The following is a 22,375-nucleotide window of genomic DNA, read 5'->3' as shown; positions in this document are numbered from 1 at the left end:
GAGGAGGGGCTGTGGGGTGCGAGTATAGTTGAACTGATCAAGCCGGAGAAGTTCAGCACCCTGCGTGGGCTGTGTGGGGCGCTCGGTTGGCTCAGGCGGGTCGTGAGGAGGTGGCTGGATCGCAGAGGAGCCGCAAAGAGAGAAAAGTGGGAGGCCAAGCTCGAGAGGAAGCCTAAGGAGGCGCCCGTGCTGAGCGCGTGGGAGCTGAGAGCCGCGTTCCAGGAGTTGTGTCTGGCGGCCCAAAAAGGAGTCGTCTTCCCCGAATCCACGCTGAGTCGGCTGGTGGTGGCCAAGGACGCCGGGACTGGACTGCTAAGGTGCTATGGAAGGGTCCGAGGCGTGGGAGCGGGCAAAGTAGGAGTGCCGCTGGTCCCCTACGGAGCATGGGTCAGCACCCTGTTGGCCCGCGAGGCTCACAGAGCAAATCACGAGGGCACGGCCGGGACCCTTCTGCGGATGAGAGGGAAGGCCTGGGTGGTGCAAGGTCAGCGGGCTGCGTGGAAAGTTGCCGACTCCTGCGTCCCCTGTCGAAAGACCAGGGCGAAGGCGTGCAAGCAGGTCATGAGTAGTCTCCCCCTCGAACGGACCGAGCCAGCCGCTCCTTTCGCGTTCACCTCCGTGGACCTCTTTGGCCCGTACACTGTCAAGGACGTGGTGAAGAGGAGGTCCGGAATGAAAGTTTGGGGCGTGGTGTTCGCTTGCATGGCCTCACGAGCAATGCACGCGGATATGGTGGAGAGCCTGTCCACAGAGAGTTTCCTGGGCTGCTACCAGAGGTTCACCGCGCTCCGTGGGCACCCCAAGAAGATCTGGTCGGACCAGGGGACGAACTTCATAGGGGCCCGGCCGGTCTTGAAGGAGATCTACGGATTCCTGGGAGGGATCAATAAGGACAGGGTGACGGCCGAAGCCGCTGAGCACGGAACCGAGTGGGCCTGGGCGCTCCATCCGCCCGACTCTCCCCATCGGAATGGCGCGGCTGAGGCGGCAGTCCGGGTGATTAAGCGGGCGCTGGGCAGCATCGGAGGGGATGGGAACCTCACAGGGCTGGAGTTCCAGACGGCGCTCTTCCTTGCGGCCAACCTGGCAAATGAGAGGCCTATCGGCGCCAGGGTCCAGATGCGGGATGACGCAGTGGAGGTCATCACTCCCAACTCCTTGCTGCTGGGAAGGGCCGGGCCCGAAGGAGACATGCGGGGGTTCGAGCCCACGACCTACCCCTTTGTGAGATTGAGGGCGGTGCAGGCCGAGGTGAACAGGTTCTGGTTGCGGTGGAGCCAACTGGCCGGGCCGAGTCTGTTCATCAGGCCCAAGTGGCACAGGAAAGCCCGAAATGTGGCGGTGGGAGACCTGGTCTGGTTGGCGGACCAGAATGCCCTGAGGGGTCAGTTTAGACTCGGGCGGGTCTTGGAAGTGACTCCCGACAAGGAGGGGGTCGTCAGGGATGCCATGGTGAAGGTGTGCCCCAGCTACCCCGCGTCCGGGCACGCTCGTCCGAGGGCGGGGACTACCGAAGGACGGGGACCCTCCGTCGTACTCAGCAGGGACGTGCGGAGGCTCGTGGTGCTCATTCCCGTGGAGGAACAGGATGGCGGGCCCGCGGACGTATGATGGCGGTGGGTTTTGTGGTCCCCTTGGGTCTGGAGACCAGGGGACCAAGTGGGAGGTGTGCGGTTTACTGCGCGTTCAGGGGAGCTCTGTCGTTTAAGAGCGCTGGGATTGGCTGTTGCCGAGAAGGGGGCTTAGGGGCAGGAACACACCGAGCAGGGTCCTCAGGTCTTTCTCACCTGGATTTCGGGGGAGGCGTTTGAAATGAGGAATTGGTGCGTTGGTTGCTATTCGTGTTCCCCCCTTGATTGTTTCCCCCCAATTGATCCCTGATGTGACTGTAATTTTGTTCCTTGTGTTTCTTGTGTTTTCCCAGTTCGAAATCTGTTTGGTTTCTAATTAAAGTAAAGAATTGGGAACTCGAATCTCGACGCCTCTTTCCAGCCCCCCGTGTAAGGGACAAATTACACGACAATTAATGAACAATGGAATCGAATGCAGCAAAAAGTGAACAACAGCTCCCTCTTGCGGTGCAACAGCGTAATCGCAGTGGACGGTGACAGCAGCAGGGGGAGGAGGCAGAGGCTGCCAGACCGGATCCTTCATGAGGGAAGAGGCCAGGGAAGAGGCCAGGGACAGCCAGCCCCGGCTTCTCCTCTCGAGTCATATTAATTGCGTGGTTCAATCCCAGGAGCCCGAGTAGGGGGCTGTGATAGTGCTCATAGGATGTCCCGTCATGAAGGTAAGGGGGGGTCCGGGTGCGCTGGGTTCGTTTGCCCAGATTGTTTCTGCTAACTAACCAGCTACATGTTAGATAGCTTAGCTTACGACGATTAGCTCACGTTAGCCAGCTAAGGACCGAATGCATTGGCATGGGTGCATGATGGCGGCCCCCAGGCACTAACCCCCCTAGTACTAACCCGTGCCCCCTAGTACTAACCCGTGCCCCCTAGTACTAACCCGTGCCCCCTAGTACTAACCCGTCCCCCTAGTACTAACCCGTGCCCCCTAGTACTAACCCGTCCCCCTAGTGAAGCTGCTCCTAGTCACCCTGCCAGCCAGAGCTAGTATGGGCCTGAACCACCAGACGAGGCTAGACTCAGTTAGCTAGCTGGCTAGCCTAGCTAATAGTGACTATCTAGTGGGCTAGCCTAGCTAATAGTAACTAGCTAGTGGGCTAGCCTAGCTAATAGTGACTAGCTAGCTGGCTAGCCTAGCTAATAGTGACTAGCTAGTGGGCTAGCCTAGCTAATAGTGACTAGCTAGCTGGCTAGCCTAGCTAATAGTAACTAGCTAGTGGGCTAACCTAGCTAATAGTAACTAGCTAGTGGGCTAGCCTAGCTAATAGTAACTAGCTAGTGGGCTAGCCTAGCTAATAGTAACTAGCTAGTGGGCTAACCTAGCTAATAGTAACTAGCTAGTGGGCTAGCCTAGCTAATAGTGACTAGCTAGTGGGCTAGCCTAGCTAATAGTGACTAGCTAGTGGGCTAGCCTAGCTAATAGTGACTAGCTAGTGGGCTAACCTGGCTAATAGTAACTAGCTAGTGGGCTAGCCTAGCTAATAGTGACTAGCTAGTGGGCTAGCCTAGCTAATAGTAACTAGCTAGTGGGCTAGCCTAGCTAATAGTAACTAGCTAGTGGGCTAACCTGGCTAATAGTGACTAGCTAGTGGGCTAACCTAGCTAATAGTGACTAGCTAGTGGGCTAGCCTAGCTAATAGTAACTAGCTAGTGGGCTAACCTGGCTAATAGTAACTAGCTAGTGGGCTAACCTAGCTAATAGTGACTAGCTAGTGGGCTAGCCTAGCTAATAGTAACTAGCTAGTGGGCTAGCCTAGCTAATAGTGACTAGCTAGTGGGCTAACCTAGCTAATAGTAACTAGCTAGTGGGCTAGCCTAGCTAATAGTGACTAGCTAGTGGGCTAGCCTAGCTAATAGTAACTAGCTAGTGGGCTAGCCTAGCTAATAGTGACTAGCTAGTGGGCTAACCTAGCTAATAGTAACTAGCTAGTGGGCTAGTCTAGCTAATAGTAACTAGCTAGTGGGCTAACCTAGCTAATAGTAACTAGCTAGTGGGCTAGCGACACATATCTATCTAGAGATCGAAACTAGCAGCGTGTGTGTCAGTTAATTCACCAGCTAAGTTAGTTAGGTACCAGTTATCATTCACGTTAGCTAATAAGAGGTAGTTGGCTGCTAGCTACTTCACTAGTCTCAGATGCACTCCTCTTTGCTGGCTCATTCGTTGGTCGCACTCCCTTCACCAAGTCCCCACTCAACCCTGCTATCATCTATCTAGTGAGCTAGTATCCATACTAGCTAGTGCTCGTTAATGCAGCTAGTCATACTAGCTAGTGCTCGTTAATGCAGCTAGTCTACTAGCTAGTGCTCGTTAATGCAGCTAGTCTACTAGCTAGTGCTCGTTAATGCAGCTAGTCTACTAGCTAGTGCTCGTTAATGCAGCTAGTCATACTAGCTAGTGCTCTTTAATGCAGCTAGTCTACTAGCTAGTGCTCTTTAATGCAGCTAGTCTACTAGCTAGTGCTCGTTAATGCAGCTAGTCTACTAGCTAGTGCTCGTTAATGCAGCTAGTCATACTAGCTAGTGCTCGTTAATGCAGCTAGTCTACTAGCTAGTGCTCGTTAATGCAGCTAGTCATACTAGCTAGTGCTCGTTAATGCAGCTAGTCATACTAGCTAGTGCTCGTTAATGCAGCTAGTCATACTAGCTAGTGCTCGTTAATGCAGCTAGTCTACTAGCTAGTGCTCGTTAATGCAGCTAGTCATACTAGCTAGTGCTCGTTAATGCAGCTAGTCTACTAGCTAGTGCTCGTTAATGCAGCTAGTCATACTAGCTAGTGCTCGTTAATGCAGCTAGTCATACTAGCTAGTGCTCGTTAATGCAGCTAGTCATACTAGCTAGTGCTCGTTAATGCAGCTAGTCTACTAGCTAGTGCTCGTTAATGCAGCTAGTCTACTAGCTAGTGCTCGTTAATGCAGCTAGTCATACTAGCTAGTGCTCGTTAATGCAGCTAGTCTACTAGCTAGTGCTCGTTAATGCAGCTAGTCATACTAGCTAGTGCTCGTTAATGCAGCTAGTCATACTAGCTAGTGCTCGTTAATGCAGCTAGTCATACTAGCTAGTGCTCGTTAATGCAGCTAGTCATACTAGCTAGTGCTCGTTAATGCAGCTAGTCATACTAGCTAGTGCTCGTTAATGCAGCTAGTCTACTAGCTAGTGCTCGTTAATGCAGCTAGTCATACTAGCTAGTGCTCGTTAATGCAGCTAGTCTACTAGCTAGTGCTCGTTAATGCAGCTAGTCATACTAGCTAGTGCTCGTTAATGCAGCTAGTCTACTAGCTAGTGCTCGTTAATGCAGCTAGTCATACTAGCTAGTGCTCGTTAATGCAGCTAGTCATACTAGCTAGTGCTCGTTAATGCAGCTAGTCATACTAGCTAGTGCTCGTTAATGCAGCTAGTCTACTAGCTAGTGCTCGTTAATGCAGCTAGTCATACTAGCTAGTGCTCGTTAATGCAGCTAGTCTACTAGCTAGTGCTCGTTAATGCAGCTAGTCATACTAGCTAGTGCTCGTTAATGCAGCTAGTCATACTAGCTAGTGCTCGTTAATGCAGCTAGTCATACTAGCTAGTGCTCGTTAATGCAGCTAGTCATACTAGCTAGTGCTCGTTAATGCAGCTAGTCTACTAGCTAGTGCTCGTTAATGCAGCTAGTCATACTAGCTAGTGCTCGTTAATGCAGCTAGTCATACTAGCTAGTGCTCGTTAATGCAGCTAGTCATACTAGCTAGTGCTCGTTAATGCAGCTAGTCATACTAGCTAGTGCTCGTTAATGCAGCTAGTCATACTAGCCAGTGCTCGTTAATGCAGCTAGTCTACTAGCTAGTGCTCGTTAATGCAGCTAGTCATACTAGCTAGTGCTCGTTAATGCAGCTAGTCTACTAGCTAGTGCTCGTTAATGCAGCTAGTCATACTAGCTAGTGCTCGTTAATGCAGCTAGTCATACTAGCTAGTGCTCGTTAATGCAGCTAGTCATACTAGCTAGTGCTCGTTAATGCAGCTAGTCTACTAGCTAGTGCTCGTTAATGCAGCTAGTCATACTAGCTAGTGCTCGTTAATGCAGCTAGTCTACTAGCTAGTGCTCGTTAATGCAGCTAGTCTAACACAATGCTCTGCCAGAGCGTGGATGCATTGTCATCAAAATTGTACTAGCTAACGCTGATTAGTGTTGTAACAGTTAGTGCTAGGCTATCTATCTATCTATCTATCTATCTATCAACTATCTATCTATCTATCTATCTATCTATCTATCTATCTATCTGTGCTAGCAAAGATATTCCGGTTGTAGCTAGTTAGTGCTAGATGGCTAGTACTAGCGGGTTGTAGCTAGTTAGTGCTAGATGGCTGGTACTAGCGGGTTGTAGCTAGTTAGTGCTAGATGGCTGGTACTAGCGGGTTGTAGCTAGTTAGTGCTAGATGGCTAGTAATCTAGTACTAGCGGGTTGTAGCTAGTTAGTGCTAGATGGCTAGTACTAGCGGGTTGTAGCTAGTTAGTGCTAGATGGCTAGTAATCTAGTACTAGCGGGTTGTAGCTAGTTAGTGCTAGATGGCTAGTACTAGCGGGTTGTAGCTAGTTAGTGCTAGATGGCTAGTACTAGCGGGTTGTAGCTAGTTAGTGCTAGATGGCTGGTACTAGCGGGTTGTAGCTAGTTAGTGCTAGATGACTGGTACTAGCGGGTTGTAGCTAGTTAGTGCTAGATGACTGGTACTAGCGGGTTGTAGCTAGTTAGTGCTAGATGGCTAGTAATCTAGTACTAGCGGGTTGTAGCTAGTTAGTGCTAGATGACTAGTACTAGCGAGTGGTGGGGCCCTGTTCCTCGGCCTTCATTAAACGGTTAGATCATGTCTTCTCCGGGTCGACAATCTAACGTGAGCCAGCTGGTCAGCACGGAAACAGATCGTTATTCAAGTTGACAATTGTTTACAGCAACCTAATCAGGTTGCTAGTGCTAGTATCCAGGGAAGGGCAAAGCTAACCCTAACCCTTCATGCCTAACTGTATGTACTGCAGCTAGTTTCTGCACGGCTGTAGTCAGTAAATTGACTGCTTTCCAAGTTGGCCTTTATATAAAGCCTAGCTAGTTACAGTGAGCTGCCAACTTTTCAGATAAACAGCGACTGTTTTTACGGCGACCGGTTAGCTTTGGTTAGCTTTTTGAAGCAGAATTTCCCAAAACACGACTCAGCGCCCGCCATTATTGTGAGGTGGTAGAGACGTAAGAATAGCGGGCAAGTCTATTTTTACGGCCGATGCCTTTCAGAAAAGCTTAGGCTGCGTTCCGAATAACATATTTCTACTTTTTACTACCAGTACGTAGGCCTACTACCGCTGCCCAGAGAAAGTACGTACATGCACGCAGTACGCATACAATTGGGACATCACTTTGTCATAACATTGCGCCTTGAAATTTGCCCACATCCGTCGCAGTCCATAACGCGACATCCATCCACAGCTGTCGTGACCTATGGTCGTGACTCGCACATGTGACGCAATTTCTGCTGCGCACAGGATTGTGGGCCAGAATTGCCAGAAAATTCTGCTGGCGTGCATATTGCAAAATACAACCGGATGTAGTAGGACATCCTGGCATTTTTGCGATACTGCATGTGGCATTCTATATATTGGGACATACTACATCCTTTTTTGGCATACTATATAGTATGGAAGTATGCGATTCAGAATGCAGCCATGGAGTGAGACACAACAGAAGTTGTGCATGCGTGTCACAAAAACATTTTGGGGCCCGTGCACACTTTTTTGGGGGGGCTGTTATTTTTATTAATGTTTGTACTTGAAGCCGTGGATTACCACATAGAGGGGAGACACGCAGGGAAAATCATAAATGTTGGGGGTGGGTCTTGGGGGTCTCCCATAAGAAATGTTGACCTTCACTTAAAGCCGCAATCATTGATTTTACTCCCATTGTCAAAACTAATTAAAACCATCTGATTGTTTAATTGAGCCATCACATCCTAATAGTGTCCTACTTCAATGACTCAGCCCTATGGGTCACCATGTTGTTATTCCAGCATTTCTGCCTGTGTTGTCCTGTCTTTGCACTGACTTGTCTTGTCTCTGCACCTGGTTCAGTGTTGTCTACATGCTATGCACCTTGCCCAAAAGCAAATTCCTAGTATGGCAATAAAACAAATTCTGATTCTGAATAGCTGGCCCGTACCTTTGCTCATGCCTTAAACCTGTATATTATACACTTAAGCCTTTTTTGTAAACAAATCTCTTACTGCCATCTAGTGGTAAATAAAATCAATGATTGCAGCTTTAATATCCTGCATTCTGGTGGATTTTTATGCACCACTTTGTGCTGGATTAGCTTGTCTGCTGCTAAGGTGTAGATTTTGACAACACATAGAGGATATGGCCCCCTCAAAACTTAGAACATGTACCTTTGCCCCCACCCCCCCCCAATAAAAACATGGAAGAAGCAGACTTTTATTTAGAAAAAACGCTCTGAGAGCCAACCCTTTGATGAAACTTTGATATCGGCCGTTGTATGTGATTGTAAATAACCTTATAACATGGCTTATAATGCTAAATTCCGAATCTGTCCTTTTAAGAGTCGAGACAGGGCAACACGCTGAACTTCAACATTCTCTCTAGGTTGTCCAGACAAGCCCCCCAGAGACATTTCCAGTCATCCCGATCCTCCATGCATCTGTCTAGCTTGCCAGTACTTTTGTATTAACGCTAGTTAGCTAGCCTATCTAGATCGGCGTGGCATGTGTCTGAATACAACTTGCTTGCATGTACAAACATAAACTTAGCTACCTTTGGGAGGGATCGCCAAGTAGACTACTTAAAAAAATATAAATAAATACATACCCATCACATGAGTTGGCTGGTGCAGAACAATACTGGGAGAATCACAAACCTGCTTCTGATTTCAAAGTTCAAAGTCAAACTCAAAAGTTCAAACTCATTTCCACCGATTTGCAATTACGAATCGAAATTGTGACACCCAAGTAGTGCTGATACTGGTGGATGGAGGTCACAGAGTCAGAGGGCTGGTTACCATGAGGGAACATGCATAATGGATGGTGGACGTGTTTGCATGTGTACTTGTTCATAATTATTTAGCAGTAATTGGCCATTTAGTCGTCCCTAATTACCTAATAAAAAAATCCGGCCCTGTCACCGTCTGCCCGGGACCCCTCCCGGTACCCGTGCCCAATATGAATGCTGTCAGACGCACGGTGTGTGAGGAAAATGGATCAGACAGAGATATACACACAGAGATACAGAAGCTTGCCCTTTATTGTGTTGTATGAGATGTTTGGAGGACATGGTGCATCCTCTTAAAAATAGGCCTAGTAATGTAATTACTTTTCTTAACTAAAGCTGTCTGTGTCCCTCTCCATGTCAACCCTCCCCAGGTGTAAGCTGTGATGCGTGTTTGAAAGGCAACTTCCGAGGCCGCAGATACAAGTGTTTAATTTGCTACGACTACGACCTGTGCGCGTCGTGCTACGAGAGCGGAGCCACCACCACCAGACACACCACAGAGCACCCTATGCAGTGCATATTAACCCGGGTCGACTTTGGTAAGTGGCCTAGCCCTCCTGGTATACTGTGTGCATTGAAGAGTGACATAAAGCTTACACACTGATAATTAGGCATAGCGGGGGACTTGGTCCACTGATATTCTGAGGCAACAAGTAGGCCGACACTAACATCATTGTAAGTAAAGTAAAGTTGCCTCCTAGGCCGCATGGCTGTGTAGTCGCTGGTGGAATGCGTCCTCTGCATCTGACCCTTCCAAGCTAGAAGCAGTGGGCAGCCTCACCAGCGGCACTCGGTGCCATTTTATATCATATAGTGGGCCTAATGGTTAAACATAGGGATTGTATGGTTTCAACAAGACTACCTAAATCTGTAGTCAGAAAGAGTCAGTCTAAGAGTAGGGCTGCAGCTCATGATTTGTTAATCGAGTATTCTGCAGATTATTCCATCGAGGTCTGTGCCATCGGCAATGATTTATACAGCCAAAAAATTTACCATGGATTAGTTCTGCAGTGCACTTTTGGAATTGACAGTGGATGGATTTTAGTAAAGTGGTGATAAGTTGTAGGGCCATGTTTACTGCGTCGTCCACAGACCTGTTTGCTCTGTAGGTGAACTGCAGGGGGTCCAGGGGTGGGTCTGTGATGGATCTGAGGTGCAGAAGAACAAGGCGCTCAAAGACCTTCATTACTACAGAGGTCATGGCGACTACAGGCCTGTAGTCATTGAAGCCTGTGATCTTGGTTTTCTTGGGGACAGGGATGATGGTGGAGGTCTTGAAGCAGGCTAGTGCATGACATGTCTCTAGTGAGGTGTTGAAGATGTCATTGAACACCGAGGACAGCTGATCAGCACAAGACTTAGGCATGGAGGGGGAGAGTCTGGTCTGGACACTTTCCGGGGGTTCCGTCACCTGAACAGGCGGTTCCGTCACCTGAACAGGCGGTTCCGTCTCCTGAACAGGCGGTTCCGTCACCTGAACAGGCGGTTCCGTCTCCTGAACAGGCGGTTCCGTCTCCTGAACAGGCGGTTCCGTCTCCTGAACAGGCGGTTCCGTCTCCTGAACAGGCGGTTCCGTCTCCTGAACAGGCGGTTCGCATCCTTTTCTAGGATGGTGAGGGGCTGTGTTGCAGTGGGGGGGGGCAGCTGTGGAGAGGTCCGGGCCCTGTTGGAATGGGGGCTGGCTTGTTGGCGCTGTTGGAATGGGGGCTGGCTTGTTGGGGCTGTTGGAATGGGGGCTGGGCTGTTGGAATGGGGGCTGGGTTGTGCGGGCTGATGGGTGAGGGAGGCGGGGAGAGGGTAGGGGGGGGTATTGTTGTCTTCCTGAGTTTGGCTGTGAACCAGGGCTTGTTGTTGTAGCTGATCTTGGTGCGAGTTGGGACATGTTTTCACAGTGTCTTTGTACTCATCCGGGCTGTTACCAGCCTCCGCATCCGCCCAGTCAACTGAGCCCCCATCATAGCCAGCCTATCCTCCTTAGCTTCGCTGGTACATTTCTTGAATTTCCTAACGACAAGCATAGAGAATTTTAGTTTCTGCCTGTGTTTAGGGATCAAGTGAATGGTTTTGTAGTCTGAGTGTAATTAGATAATGTGTAATTAGCTAATGTGTCTTCGTGTTGACAGGTGTCGGTGAACCAACGTATTCACAGCAAGCAAATTGTCATCTAAAGCTATACTAACGTAAGCTAACTGGGACTGTCTCATGACTAGCTAACGTTAGCTAGCTATGTAGCTAACCATATTGTGCCATATTGTATTAAAGTCATATCTTATCTCAAAATAGCCTGCCAAAAAAGACTTAATATTTAGAAACAGTCACATTTGTGTGGGACATTACAGCGTCTCCTCAGAAGAGAGAATTAAAGCAGATGGTGAGCGTAATTGAGTTGGTTCCTTAAAAAAATGCAACTGCTGCAATTTTGGCAGCGTTTCGGGCTCCCACCGAATGACAATGGAGAGCCAGCAAATATTGACGAGGCAGTTGCTAGTTAGCGGGATAGCTAATTAGCGCGGTCCAGAGAGCAGGAAGTCCCACTTTGCCGCTCGACAAGCAGTGGAAGCCTGCAGAGGGAACCAGGCTGATGGGGAACTGGACATCAACCCATGAGGCCCCTAAGCCCTTAAAAGTGTCCGGGACCCTTTGCTCAAGGTCCAGCTACAAAGTCCCGCCACAGAACTGGGCTGGGGGGCAGATCCAGCCTGACTTGGCCCCGGACACTTGGTGTTAGAGAACCAGGGTTGGATCCAGGGCCAGGGCTAGGGTTGGATGTCTGCACAGGGGACCAGGCAGGATGGAGAGGAGGGCAGAGGTCCAGGGCTCCAGGGAGAGATCCAGGGCTCCAGGGAGAGATCCAGGGCTCCAGGGAGAGATCCAGGGCTCCAGGGAGAGGTCCAGGGCTCCAGGGAGAGATCCAGGGCTCCAGGGAGAGATCCAGGGCTCCAGGGAGAGATCCAGGGCTCCAGGGAGAGATCCAGGGCTCCAGGGAGAGATCCAGGGCTCCAGGGAGAGATCCAGGGCTCCAGGGAGAGATCCAGGGCTCCAGGGAGAGATCCAGGGCTCCAGGCCCTTCCAGCCTGGTGCCCTGAGCGGGCAGGGAAGCAGGCGTAGAACGCCAGGATGTTGGGGTCCCACCTATATCCAGGTGCAGGGAACCAGGCTGGTTACCAGGCCTGATGAGAGAACCAGGGCTGCGGTCGCAATAACAGGTTATGACTGGTTGGTCAACCGCCTCTGAGCCAGGGATCAGGTCCTAGAGAAAGCCACACCTATACCAGAATGACAAGGCAGCTACTGTATATTTCTGGCATTAAAAAATCTAAATAAAATCGGCCTGGTGGGGGTTCTTATTGGCCTGGGGACGTACAGACCTGTACAATTATGGGGAAACACTGGGGGTAGGTTTCTGATTTCCCTCAGATGTTCATGGGCTACTAATTTTAGTTAATTATCGATTAGTCTCAGTAATAACCTTAAGACCTAAATCGTTTGGGTCTGCAACAAACAGAAGTGATTGAGATGTAGAGGAAGTGCTTTCAATCCTCCAGCCCACCCCCTGAGCATCCAAAGCATTTCAGCTCCCTCTACCTCCACTGTGTTCACCTTTGAGACTGGCTTGAAATACCTGCCCCCCACATAGAAGAGCACCAATCAGAATTTGCCCAAACCACTGACAGAAAAGTGGCTCTTCGGAACTTATTGTCCAAACACATATCCCGAGTCCCACAGTCCTGAGCCAGACGTTAGATGTAAATGTTACATTTAAGGCTACTACAAGAGGCTACTACAAGAGGCTACTACAAGAGGCTACTACAAGAGGCTACTACAAGAGGCTACTACAGGCCTAACCTCATTGCCATGTTCCTTCCTTCCTTCCTTGCAGACCTTTACTACGGAGGGGAGGCCTTCTCGGTGGAGCAGCCCCAGGCCTTCACCTGTCCCTACTGCGGCAGGATGGGCTACACAGAGAGCTCCCTGCAGGAGCATGTGGCGGCCGAGCACACAGAGACGTCCAGCGAGGTGGTGAGTCAGTCGCTTCCTAACCCTAAACCACTCTGGAACCACACACGGACCACACTGGGTTTGGTGGGGGAGCTCCTATAGATGCTCAAACTATCAGTGGACTACATGTGTTGATGTACAGAAACTAGTCAAGGGTAGTGGATGGTGGTGGGTTGAAGGTTGATAGGCGATCATCTGTAGCGTGACCCTCCAAATGAAGTGAAACTGTTCAGTGCACATGAGTGACTTCTGAACTGAGCCTAGTGTATAAGTACCTAACACTGGCCCAAATGTTGAGTTTAAGACTTATGTTTATTCAAATTCGCAGGCCATTGAAAAGCGTTATTTAGTGGCCCGGAGGTGTTCAAGACTGCACCGGGTCAGCGGGTCAGTGCTTATGTCCAGCCCTGCATTGCCTGAGATCCATTGTGTACTTACTGTACCTGTGACATGAGCAATGAGCACTAATATGGACCCAACCTTATATAGACCCAGCTAATAAGCAGTGAGGACTAATATGGACCCAACCTTATATGGACCCAACCACAGCTAACACAATGGATCTCTATGGGCACATGTGACATGAAAAATGAGTATTATCTCAACAGTGCAGTCTTCCAACATTGTTATATTGTTGTATATGTTCATAAATAACCTTATAACAGGGTTTAAAATGCTAAATACCACACTACCCCTTTAAGAGACGTATCAGTGTTGAGCGCGCCGGAGCCCAGTCTGCTGTTCTGACCCACCTTCTCTTCCAGATCTGCCCCATATGTTCTGACCCACCTTCTCTTCCAGATCTGCCCCATATGTTCTGACCCACCTTCTCTTCCAGATCTGCCCCATATGTTCTGACCCACCTTCTCTTCCAGATCTGCCCCATATGTTCTGACCCACCTTCTCTTCCAGATCTGCCCCATATGTTCTGACCCACCTTCTCTTCCAGATCTGCCCCATATGTTCTGACCCACCTTCTCTTCCAGATCTGCCCCATATGTTCTGACCCACCTTCTCTTCCAGATCTGCCCCATATGTTCTGACCCACCTTCTCTTCCAGATCTGCCCCATATGTTCTGACCCACCTTCTCTTCCAGATCTGCCCCATATGTTCTGACCCACCTTCTCTTCCAGATCTGCCCCATATGTTCTGACCCACCTTCTCTTCCAGATCTGCCCCATATGTGCGGCGCTCCCCGGCGGCGACCCAAACCACGTCACAGACGACTTCTCTGCTCATCTCACACTTGAACACAGAGCGCCCAGGGACTTGATATCCTTCACTCCTGCCTCTCGCTGTCGGGTCACACTCGTTAGAAAGGGGCATTCCACGCACATTCTTCAGGTTGTTCAGTTGTAGGCTTGGGAGTGAACTCACACTTCCCCCTCGGTGACCGTTTCCTCATGGTCCCCGTGTTTGCTCACCTTTGGGCTGTGCTCAGTATGGCTATGGGGAGGTTCTGGGGTTAGGGTTAGGGGTTAGGGTTAGTGGGTTAGGGTTAGTATGGATGGTGCTGGGGTTAGGGTTAGTATGGCTGTGGGGAGGTTCTGGGGTTAGGGTTAGGGGTTAGGGTTAGTGGGTTAGGGTTAGTATGGATGGTGCTGGGGTTAGGGTTAGTATGGCTGTGGGGAGGTGCTGGGGTTGGGGTTAGATGAACGCCAAACCTTACATCAGCGGACATTCATAGAACTACAGCGCCCTCTGCTGGCGAGCCCTAGGAACATGCTTGTGGTCGATTCACTCTGTCTTGTGAAAATAGAATGTAGCCTACTAAGAACAGTGCCAAACCTCTTTTGTTCTGAGTCAGTGAGGGTTAGGGTTAGGGTGATTGAAAGATGACTGTGAATACATTTGAACACTTTCCTTGGATGTTCCCACTGGCCTTGCATGTTTTTATGGGTTAGGGTTAGGGTTAGGTAATACTGGTAATGCCTACGCTGTAGCAGGCTCATTTAGACCGTCTAATCATCTAATCATGTGGTTACCTCAGCGGTGGACAGAAGAGGGCAGCCATGTTTGAAGGATACTTTGAACAGGCCCGGAGTGCTACAGCCGTGTTCCTTGACCATCTGCTCCACGACGAGTCGAGCGGCGTGCGGCACGTGAGGAGGATGTTCCACCCAGGGCGGGGTCTGGGGGGGCCGCGCGCCCGCCGCTCCAACATGCACTTCACCAGCAGCACCACCGGGGGGCTCTCCACCACGCAGAGCTCCTCACAGAGCTCCAACTACAACAGAGAGGCCATGGACCCCATAGCAGGTCAGACATGCCCAGCGCACGCTCACGTAGGGACACTCACACACACACACACACACACACACACACACACACACACACACACACACAAACAATCTCTCTCTCTATGTCAGTAATACAATACACACAGAAATGGGTGATACAGGCACACAGCTGCAATAGCAAAAGAGAGGCGGTGGACCTCACATGCTTTTCAAACCTTTTAACATACAAAGACAGCTGCAGCTTAAAGAAATAACAATAAAACACTATAGTGGGTGAGACAGAGAATACACACAGTCACAAACAGAATACACACAGTCACAAACAGAATACACACAGTCACAAACAGAATACACACAGTCACAAACAGAATACACACAGTCACAAACAGAATACACACAGTCACAAACAGAATACACACAGTCACAAACAGAAAGGATGTGATCCTCTTCCTCCAAGAGAGGAAAGGAGCGGTTCTTAACAACGTGGTTTCTAAAGAAGCATAACTAGAAACTCCTCCCAAGCCTCTCCTCCACCTCCATCAGAGCTAGTCGTGTACATGGAAACACTGATGCAGCAGGGGCCAGACTCGGGGGCCAGACTCGGGGGGCCAGATCCAGGGACCAGACTCGGGGGCCAGACTCGGGGGCCAGACTCGGGGGGCCAGACTCGGGGGGCCAGACTCGGGGGGCCAGACTCGGGGGGCCAGACTCGGGGGCCAGATCCAGGGACCAGACTCGGGGGCCAGACTCGGGGGGCCAGACTCGGGGGGCCAGACTCGGGGGGCCAGACTCGGGGGGCCAGACTCGGGGGCCAGATCCAGGGACCAGACTCGGGGGCCAGACTCGGGGGGCCAGACTCGGGGGGCCAGACTCGGGGGGCCAGACTCGGGGGGCCAGACTCGGGGGCCAGACTCGGGGGCCAGACTCGGGGGGCCAGACTCGGGGGGCCAGATCCAGGGACCAGACTCGGGGACCAGACTCGGGGGCCAGACTCGGGGGCCAGACTCGGGGGCCAGACTCGGGGGCCAGATCCAGGGACCAGACTCGGGGGCCAGACTCGGGGGGCCAGACTCGGGGGGCCAGACTCGGGGGTCGATGGATAATAGACGGACGTTGACATGAACCAATGGCTAACCCTAACCCTAACCCGGCAGGAGATTTCCCTGTTTTTCCATATCGGTCCATATTGGCCGCCTTTGTAGCGCTGTTTTCCCAGACTACTGAGACATGCTACCCCCCCCCACACACACTCACACACACATACACTTTTTTGCTTCCCTCTGAAAAATTAGGGGTAGGATCAGTATGTACACACCCTCCTCTCTGTACAGCACATTGTGTTGCCTTGTGTGTTTGAAATGCGCTATATAAATAAAGTTTGATTTGATTTTGATCTCTCTCTCTCTCTGTTCCCTCATTCCCAGAGCTCCTGTCCCAGTTGTCGGGCGTGCGTCGCTCTGCGGGCGGCCAGCTGAGCTCGGGCCCCTCGGCTTCGCAGCTCCAGCAGCTCCAGATGCAGCTGCAGCTGGAGCGCCAGCAGGCCCAGGCGGCGCGCCAGCAGCTGGAAACGGCGCGCAACGCCACTCGCAGCGGCGGCCGCGCCAATGCCGGCCTTAACACCGCCGCCAACAGCAACCCTGGCGGTCCCAATGCCAACTCCAACACCAACTCCTCCAGCCCCAACCCAGGGCCACCAGAGCCTAACACACACTCCGGGCACAGCTCGCAGTTCCTCCTCAACAGGTCGGCCCTTTCGCTGCTCTTATTCTGGTTATTGTGCTATTATGATCTAACCCTAACCCTCCACAACGCCCGTGTTATTATAGAGTTATCAAGTGTTCCATAAAGCGTTGTCCCTCTCTCCTCATTCATCACCTCCACCCTCCTTCCCTTTCTGTCTCTTTCTAAATGGAAGTTCTGTCTTGAATCCTCATCAGTCCGGATTCAGACCAGGACACAGAACCTCATCAGCCGCCACACTAGTAGTAAACGTCCGCTATATGGACCCAATTACCTCAGCTATTGATGATAACCAGAAATCTGCAGTACTGGTCATTGACCTCTCTTAAGCCTTTGACACAGTTGATCACTATCCTATAGGACTGGGTTGAAAAAATGGATTTTACGATTCAAAATCGATCTTAATTTGAATTAACGATAATTGATTCATAAATCCTGAGATTGATCTTTTAATATATGCTTTTTGCCGTGGATGCTTGAAGCTTTTAAACCCATTAGTCTGGTGTATTAGAGTAGCTATCTAGCTAACGTTAGAGCTAGCTAGCTAGCTATATAGCTAACACACTAGCTTATACATTTAGCTATCTACTGCCAGTAGCTAGTTCCATATAATTTAGCTAGCTACTAGTAATATAATCATTCTGATCTGAATCATCAGTCTGATCATTAGCTGACGTAAGCTAGCTTTGAAAAGACAGCTAGCGAGCTAACTGTTAACCAACTAGCTGATGGAAGGAGCTAACTCCCACTTTTGTGGACATTTCAAAATAAAAGGTCAGTGGAAAGACGCACTGAAATTCGCAACACTAGCTTAGACGCAAATGCATGCAATTGGTTTCAGGATTTCCTAGCAAATAGAAGGCAAGCTGTATTAGTTAGTTAGAGGTGTTATTGTCCCCTTGGGGAAACTGGTGTGCTGCGAGAACACATCACATAAGGCATCATGCATACATGCATTCACACAGATAACTAGGCTAACTAAAAAAGACAAGAAACAAGAAAACATCATCAACATTTAGGAGGCACCATATATAAGAACGTTCAGACCAGCTGGACGTTGTAGCCTAGCCCTAACCCTAGCCCAAACCCTAGCCCAAACCCTAGCCCAAACCCTAACCCAAACCCTAGCCCTAACCCTAGCCCTAGCCCCAGAGGAAGAGAACATATTATATTACTTATTAAGGAGTCTGATGGCCTGTCGGACAAAAGATAACTTGCTTCTATTGGTTCTAGAAAAAGGAGCACGGTATCGGCTCCCAGACGGCAGCAACTCAAAAGACGAGGCAAGCGGGCGTCTCTCATTGCTCACAATGTTGTTTGCCTTTGTTGCAATTCTGTCTTTGTAAATGCGTTCCATACTTGGAAGCGTGATCCCTAACAGCATACTGGCGGTTGTGACAGTCTTCCTGACAGAGCTTCAGTGGCATTACCAAACCAGGAACTGATACAGAAGCTCAGGACACTTTCAATAAAAGCACTGTAAAACATTTTGAGCATCTTGTTGTGAACGTTAATGGACAGCAGTTTCTTTAAGAAGTACATTCTTTGTTGTATCTTCTTACTCAGAAGGTCGGACCACAGGTCCCATTTCAGTTCAGCATCTAGCACAATACCCAGGTGCATCTAGCACAATACCCAGGTGCATCTAGCACAATACCCAGGTGCATCTAGCACAATACCCAGGTGCATCGAGCACAATACCCAGGTGCATCGAGCACAATACCCAGGTGCATCTAGCACAATACCCAGGTGCTTGTAGTCTGTCACAGATTGGATCTGTTCCCCGTTAATAAGAGTGGGCTGAGGGGATTTCTGCTTTCTGAAATCAATGGACATCTCTTTAGTTTGAGGAGTTCAGGAGCAGGTTTGACATTCGCACCATCTGAGGTAGTAGTGGAGGACTAGCCCGTGCTCCTCCCATCTGAGGTAGTAGTGGAGGACTAGCCCGTGCTCCTCCTCCCATCTGAGGTAGTAGTGGAGGACTAGCCCGTGCTCCTCCTCCCATCTGAGGTAGTAGTGGAGGACTAGCCCGTGCTCCTCCCATCTGAGGTAGTAGTGGAGGACTAGCCCGTGCTCCTCCTCCCATCTGAGGTAGTAGTGGAGGACTAGCCCGTGCTCCTGCTCCCATCTGAGGTAGTAGTGGAGGACTAGCCCGTGCTCCTCCTCCCATCTGAGGTAGTAGTGGAGGACTAGCCCGTGCTCCTCCTCCCATCTGAGGTAGTAGTGGAGGACTAGCCCGTGCTCCTGCTCCCATCTGAGGTAGTAGTGGAGGACTAGCCCGTGCTCCTCCTCCCATCTGAGGTAGTAGTGGAGGACTAGCCCGTGCTCCTCCTCCCATCTGAGGTAGTAGTGGAGGACTAGCCCGTGCTCCTCCTCCCATCTGAGGTAGTAGTGGAGGACTAGCCCGTGCTCCTCCTCCCATCTGAGGTAGTAGTGGAGGACTAGCCCATGCTCCTCCCATCTGAGGTAGTAGTGGAGGACTAGCCCGTGCTCCTCCTCCCATCTGAGGTAGTAGTGGAGGACTAGCCCGTGCTCCTCCTCCCATCTGAGGTAGTAGTGGAGGACTAGCCCGTGCTCCTCCTCCTCACCAGGGCTGTGTCATCTGCATACTTAATTAAGTGCCTATTGGAGAAAGTGCTAGTGCAAACGTTGGTGTATAAGATAAACAGGAGAGATGATAACACAACCTTGAGGGGAACCTACGCGTGTGGTCATTTAATCAGACAGAGACGGGCCTACTCTGACCTGCTGGGTTCTACCGGTAAGAAAATCAACAATCCATGAAATCAAACCAGCTTCCAGGGAGAATGCTGTTGCCAGTATATGAGCTAGAATGATAGGTTGAATGGTATTGAAAGCTGATGAAAAGTCCACAAACAAGATCTTAGCATGAGTCTTAGTATTAGTAGATGAGTTTAAATCTCCTTTCTGACCCTAAAGAAAGGAGTCCCTCAATGATCTATTCTTTGGTCCCTTACTTTGTACCATTTACATACACTATATTGCTTTTAATCTATCCAACTGTACTGTTAATTTCTATGCTAATGACATGGTACTCTACACAGCTGTGCCCACTACCAGTGCAGCCCTCCTACTTCAATCAGCTTTCAATTCCATTCAGCACTCTTAGGCAAAACTAGATTCTAGTAAACTAGAAATACTAAATTCATGATCTCCAAGAGCCCTGACCTCTAACCCTAACCCTGATCCGTCGCTGGGTCGTCTCACCACTCTGCAGAACACGGAAATAGAACGTGTGCAGGAATATAAGTATTTAGGGTTAGGGTAGACTAACCCTATCTGGCTAGACTATAATCTATCCTTCTGCCACCATATCACTTATTAAGGAACAAAATTAAACCTAAAATCGGATTTATGTTTCTAGAAACGAATCCTTTCTCCCCAGAGAGTAGGAAAAGGATTATACAACATCCTGACAATTCTTGACTCTGGTGACACCCTGTACATGCACCCCCTATCCTTAAGACCCTTGACCCTGTACATGCACCCCCTATCCTTAAGACCCTTGACCCTGTACATGCACCCCCTATCCTTAAGACCCTTGACCCTGTACATGCACCCCCTATCCTTAAGACCCTTGACCCTGTACATGCACCCCCTATCCTTAAGACCCTTGACCCTTGACTCCATCTATCACAGAGCCTTCAGATGCATCATGGGTGATTCCCCTGCAAACAAGAGAATGATTACCTGATACCTATGGGACTGTAGTTTGTTAATGTCATTGATGCAAATAATTTCTTTATTCTAGTTGAATAATAATTCTACTCTGTACCCTTGTCACCATTTTGTATTTTCCATACTCTACTACTGTAATCGTTGATTGTAAGTTTGTACATTGTCATAATTGTAGTCTGCACACTGTCACTGTTCTTTGTATTTTTCTGTACTCTGCTACTGCATTACTGTACAGTATATAAGCAGGGCACATCTGTAAGAGAGATCTGGTCTCTATGTTCTTCCCCGTGTAAATAAAGAACCCTAACCCTAACCCTTAAATAAAGGCTTCTCTCCCCCCCAGGCTCAGCGAGCCGCGGCTGTCGGAGGCGGAGCGCCAGGCGTGTGAGGCCCAGTGGGCGGACCGGAGCCTGTTTGTGACGGAGCTGCTGCTGTCCACGCTGCTGCCCGACCAGAACGCCGTCTCCTCGGAGGAGGACGGCTGTGGGCCGTGGCGGGGCTTCGCCGACTTCAAGGCCATGGGCTGCATGGAGGTCATGACCCTGGACCTGGCGCTGGAGAACCTCAGCCTCAGAGAGACCGCCACCACGTCCACAACGGCGAGGAAGGAGCCCCCGGCCCCGCCCCTTTGATAGTGCGGCCGACTGCCCCGCTCACCTGGTGTCTCTTGACCGCTGTCGTCTGTCGACTGCCAACGGATGAACAGAAGAAGAAAGACTGCAGCTCTTTAAGGATGAACAGAAGAAGAAAGACTGCAGCTCTTTAAGGATGAACAGAAGAAGAAAGACTGCAGCTCTTTAAGGATGAACAGAAGAAGAAAGACTGCAGCTCTTTAAGGATGAACAGAAGAAGAAAGACTGCAGCTCTTTTCGGCTCTGGTCCTTTTTTTGTTTTTTTGTTTTTTTCCCCTCAGTGATGTCATGTCAGCTGTCGCCCTTCCGCGTCGTTACGTTGTGTACAGAGAGAAGACAGAATGTGACGGTGAGAGAGTGAACGAGCGAGCAAGAGACTATAATGACTATATATATAAAAATATATAAAATATGTGTGTATATATATATATTATATATATATATATATATATATATATATGTGTATATATACATATATATACATGATAAGTGATAATCAATTCCACGCACAGCCCGTTTCCTGACCTGTAGGTAGTGGAGGGAGAAGTGACCTGGCGCTCACACAGGGAGGGCAGGCCAGCGGACTCTTCAACAAAACAAAAACGCTGCTGTGTATTTATGGTTATTAATTAAAAAGTGCTTGGATGGTTGACCACGAACTTCAGCATGAGCTTATTCACCGTGTGCCCATTTTTAACTGCGCAGTCACTATGGACGGAGTGGGGGGGGTTGACACCTCCTTAGTAACCTGCTATGGGTTTGGGGGGGGGGGGGGGGGGCATCAAATTTCACACCAATTATGTTTTCTGCTCCCTATACAGGCTGATGATTAAAATTCAGTCAGTCATATCAAGCTCCTCCCCCACCAGCGTGATGTCACATCCATGGGTCATGTGACCTACAGTAGCTTTAGGCAAACTGGGCTCTTTGGTTTTGAATTGCATATCCCGATAAAGCGTCTGTATACACTACAAATATGTAGATATGCACCACAGAGCAGATTACTCATAATACAACCACCACATAACTATGACTGTTGCATAACTATGACTGTTGTCTGGCCACTTTATTGAGATTCCTGCAGAAGACGGAAGCGTTTTTGTAAGCAGACCTGGTCCTTGGTGTAGATTGGGGTCTTTATCTGAAGACCCAGATGCTGTTCTGTTCTCTTCCAGCTTCCATCAGTTCCTCCAGATCTTCCTCCTCTCCTGAATGCAAAGATGATCCATCTGATCAACAGCTGACTGGAAGAGATAATCCTGTAATAATGTCTCTGTGTGAGAAAGCCTTTGTATGCCTCCACTGCTACCTTGTGAAATGCAATGTATGATATGTTTTTGGGCGTTTGGAGCGGACAGAAGACAGGGTAAAACTTTCGACTTGGAGGACAATAAAATTGTTTTGGATGGAAATGATCT

At 49.6% G+C, this 22,375-nt stretch overlaps 1 protein-coding gene across 1 annotated transcript; it reads left to right on the top strand.

Annotated features, from left to right (window-relative positions):
- Window positions 1-2,158: 2,158 nt before the first annotated feature.
- On the top strand, window positions 2,159-22,374 carry LOC311310099 (E3 ubiquitin-protein ligase KCMF1-like). The gene is made up of 7 exons (XM_084439505.1): window positions 2,159-2,290; window positions 9,018-9,185; window positions 12,527-12,666; window positions 13,817-13,918; window positions 14,725-14,905; window positions 16,311-16,629; window positions 20,669-22,374. Exons 1-7 carry the CDS (start codon window positions 2,275-2,277, stop codon window positions 20,955-20,957), a joined length of 1,215 nt encoding a protein of 404 aa, XP_084295631.1. The 5' UTR covers window positions 2,159-2,274; the 3' UTR covers window positions 20,958-22,374.
- Window position 22,375: the final 1 nt, after the last annotated feature.

The sequence above is a fragment of the Borostomias antarcticus genome (genome assembly GCF_949987555.1).
Source record: "Borostomias antarcticus genome assembly, chromosome: 6".
NCBI classification, from domain to species: Eukaryota; Metazoa; Chordata; class Actinopteri; order Stomiiformes; family Stomiidae; genus Borostomias; species Borostomias antarcticus.
The sequence above is the reverse complement of the archived record's forward strand: the minus strand, read 5'-3'. Positions and strand labels throughout refer to the sequence as shown.

Coding starts and splice junctions, on each gene's coding strand:
- LOC311310099 (XM_084439505.1), top strand. Junction 9,186..12,526: donor ATTAACCCGGGTCGACTTTG/GTAAGTGGCCTA, acceptor CCTTCCTTGCAG/ACCTTTACTACGGAGGGGAG. Junction 13,919..14,724: donor ACAGAGCGCCCAGGGACTTG/ATATCCTTCACT, acceptor CATCTGCTCCAC/GACGAGTCGAGCGGCGTGCG.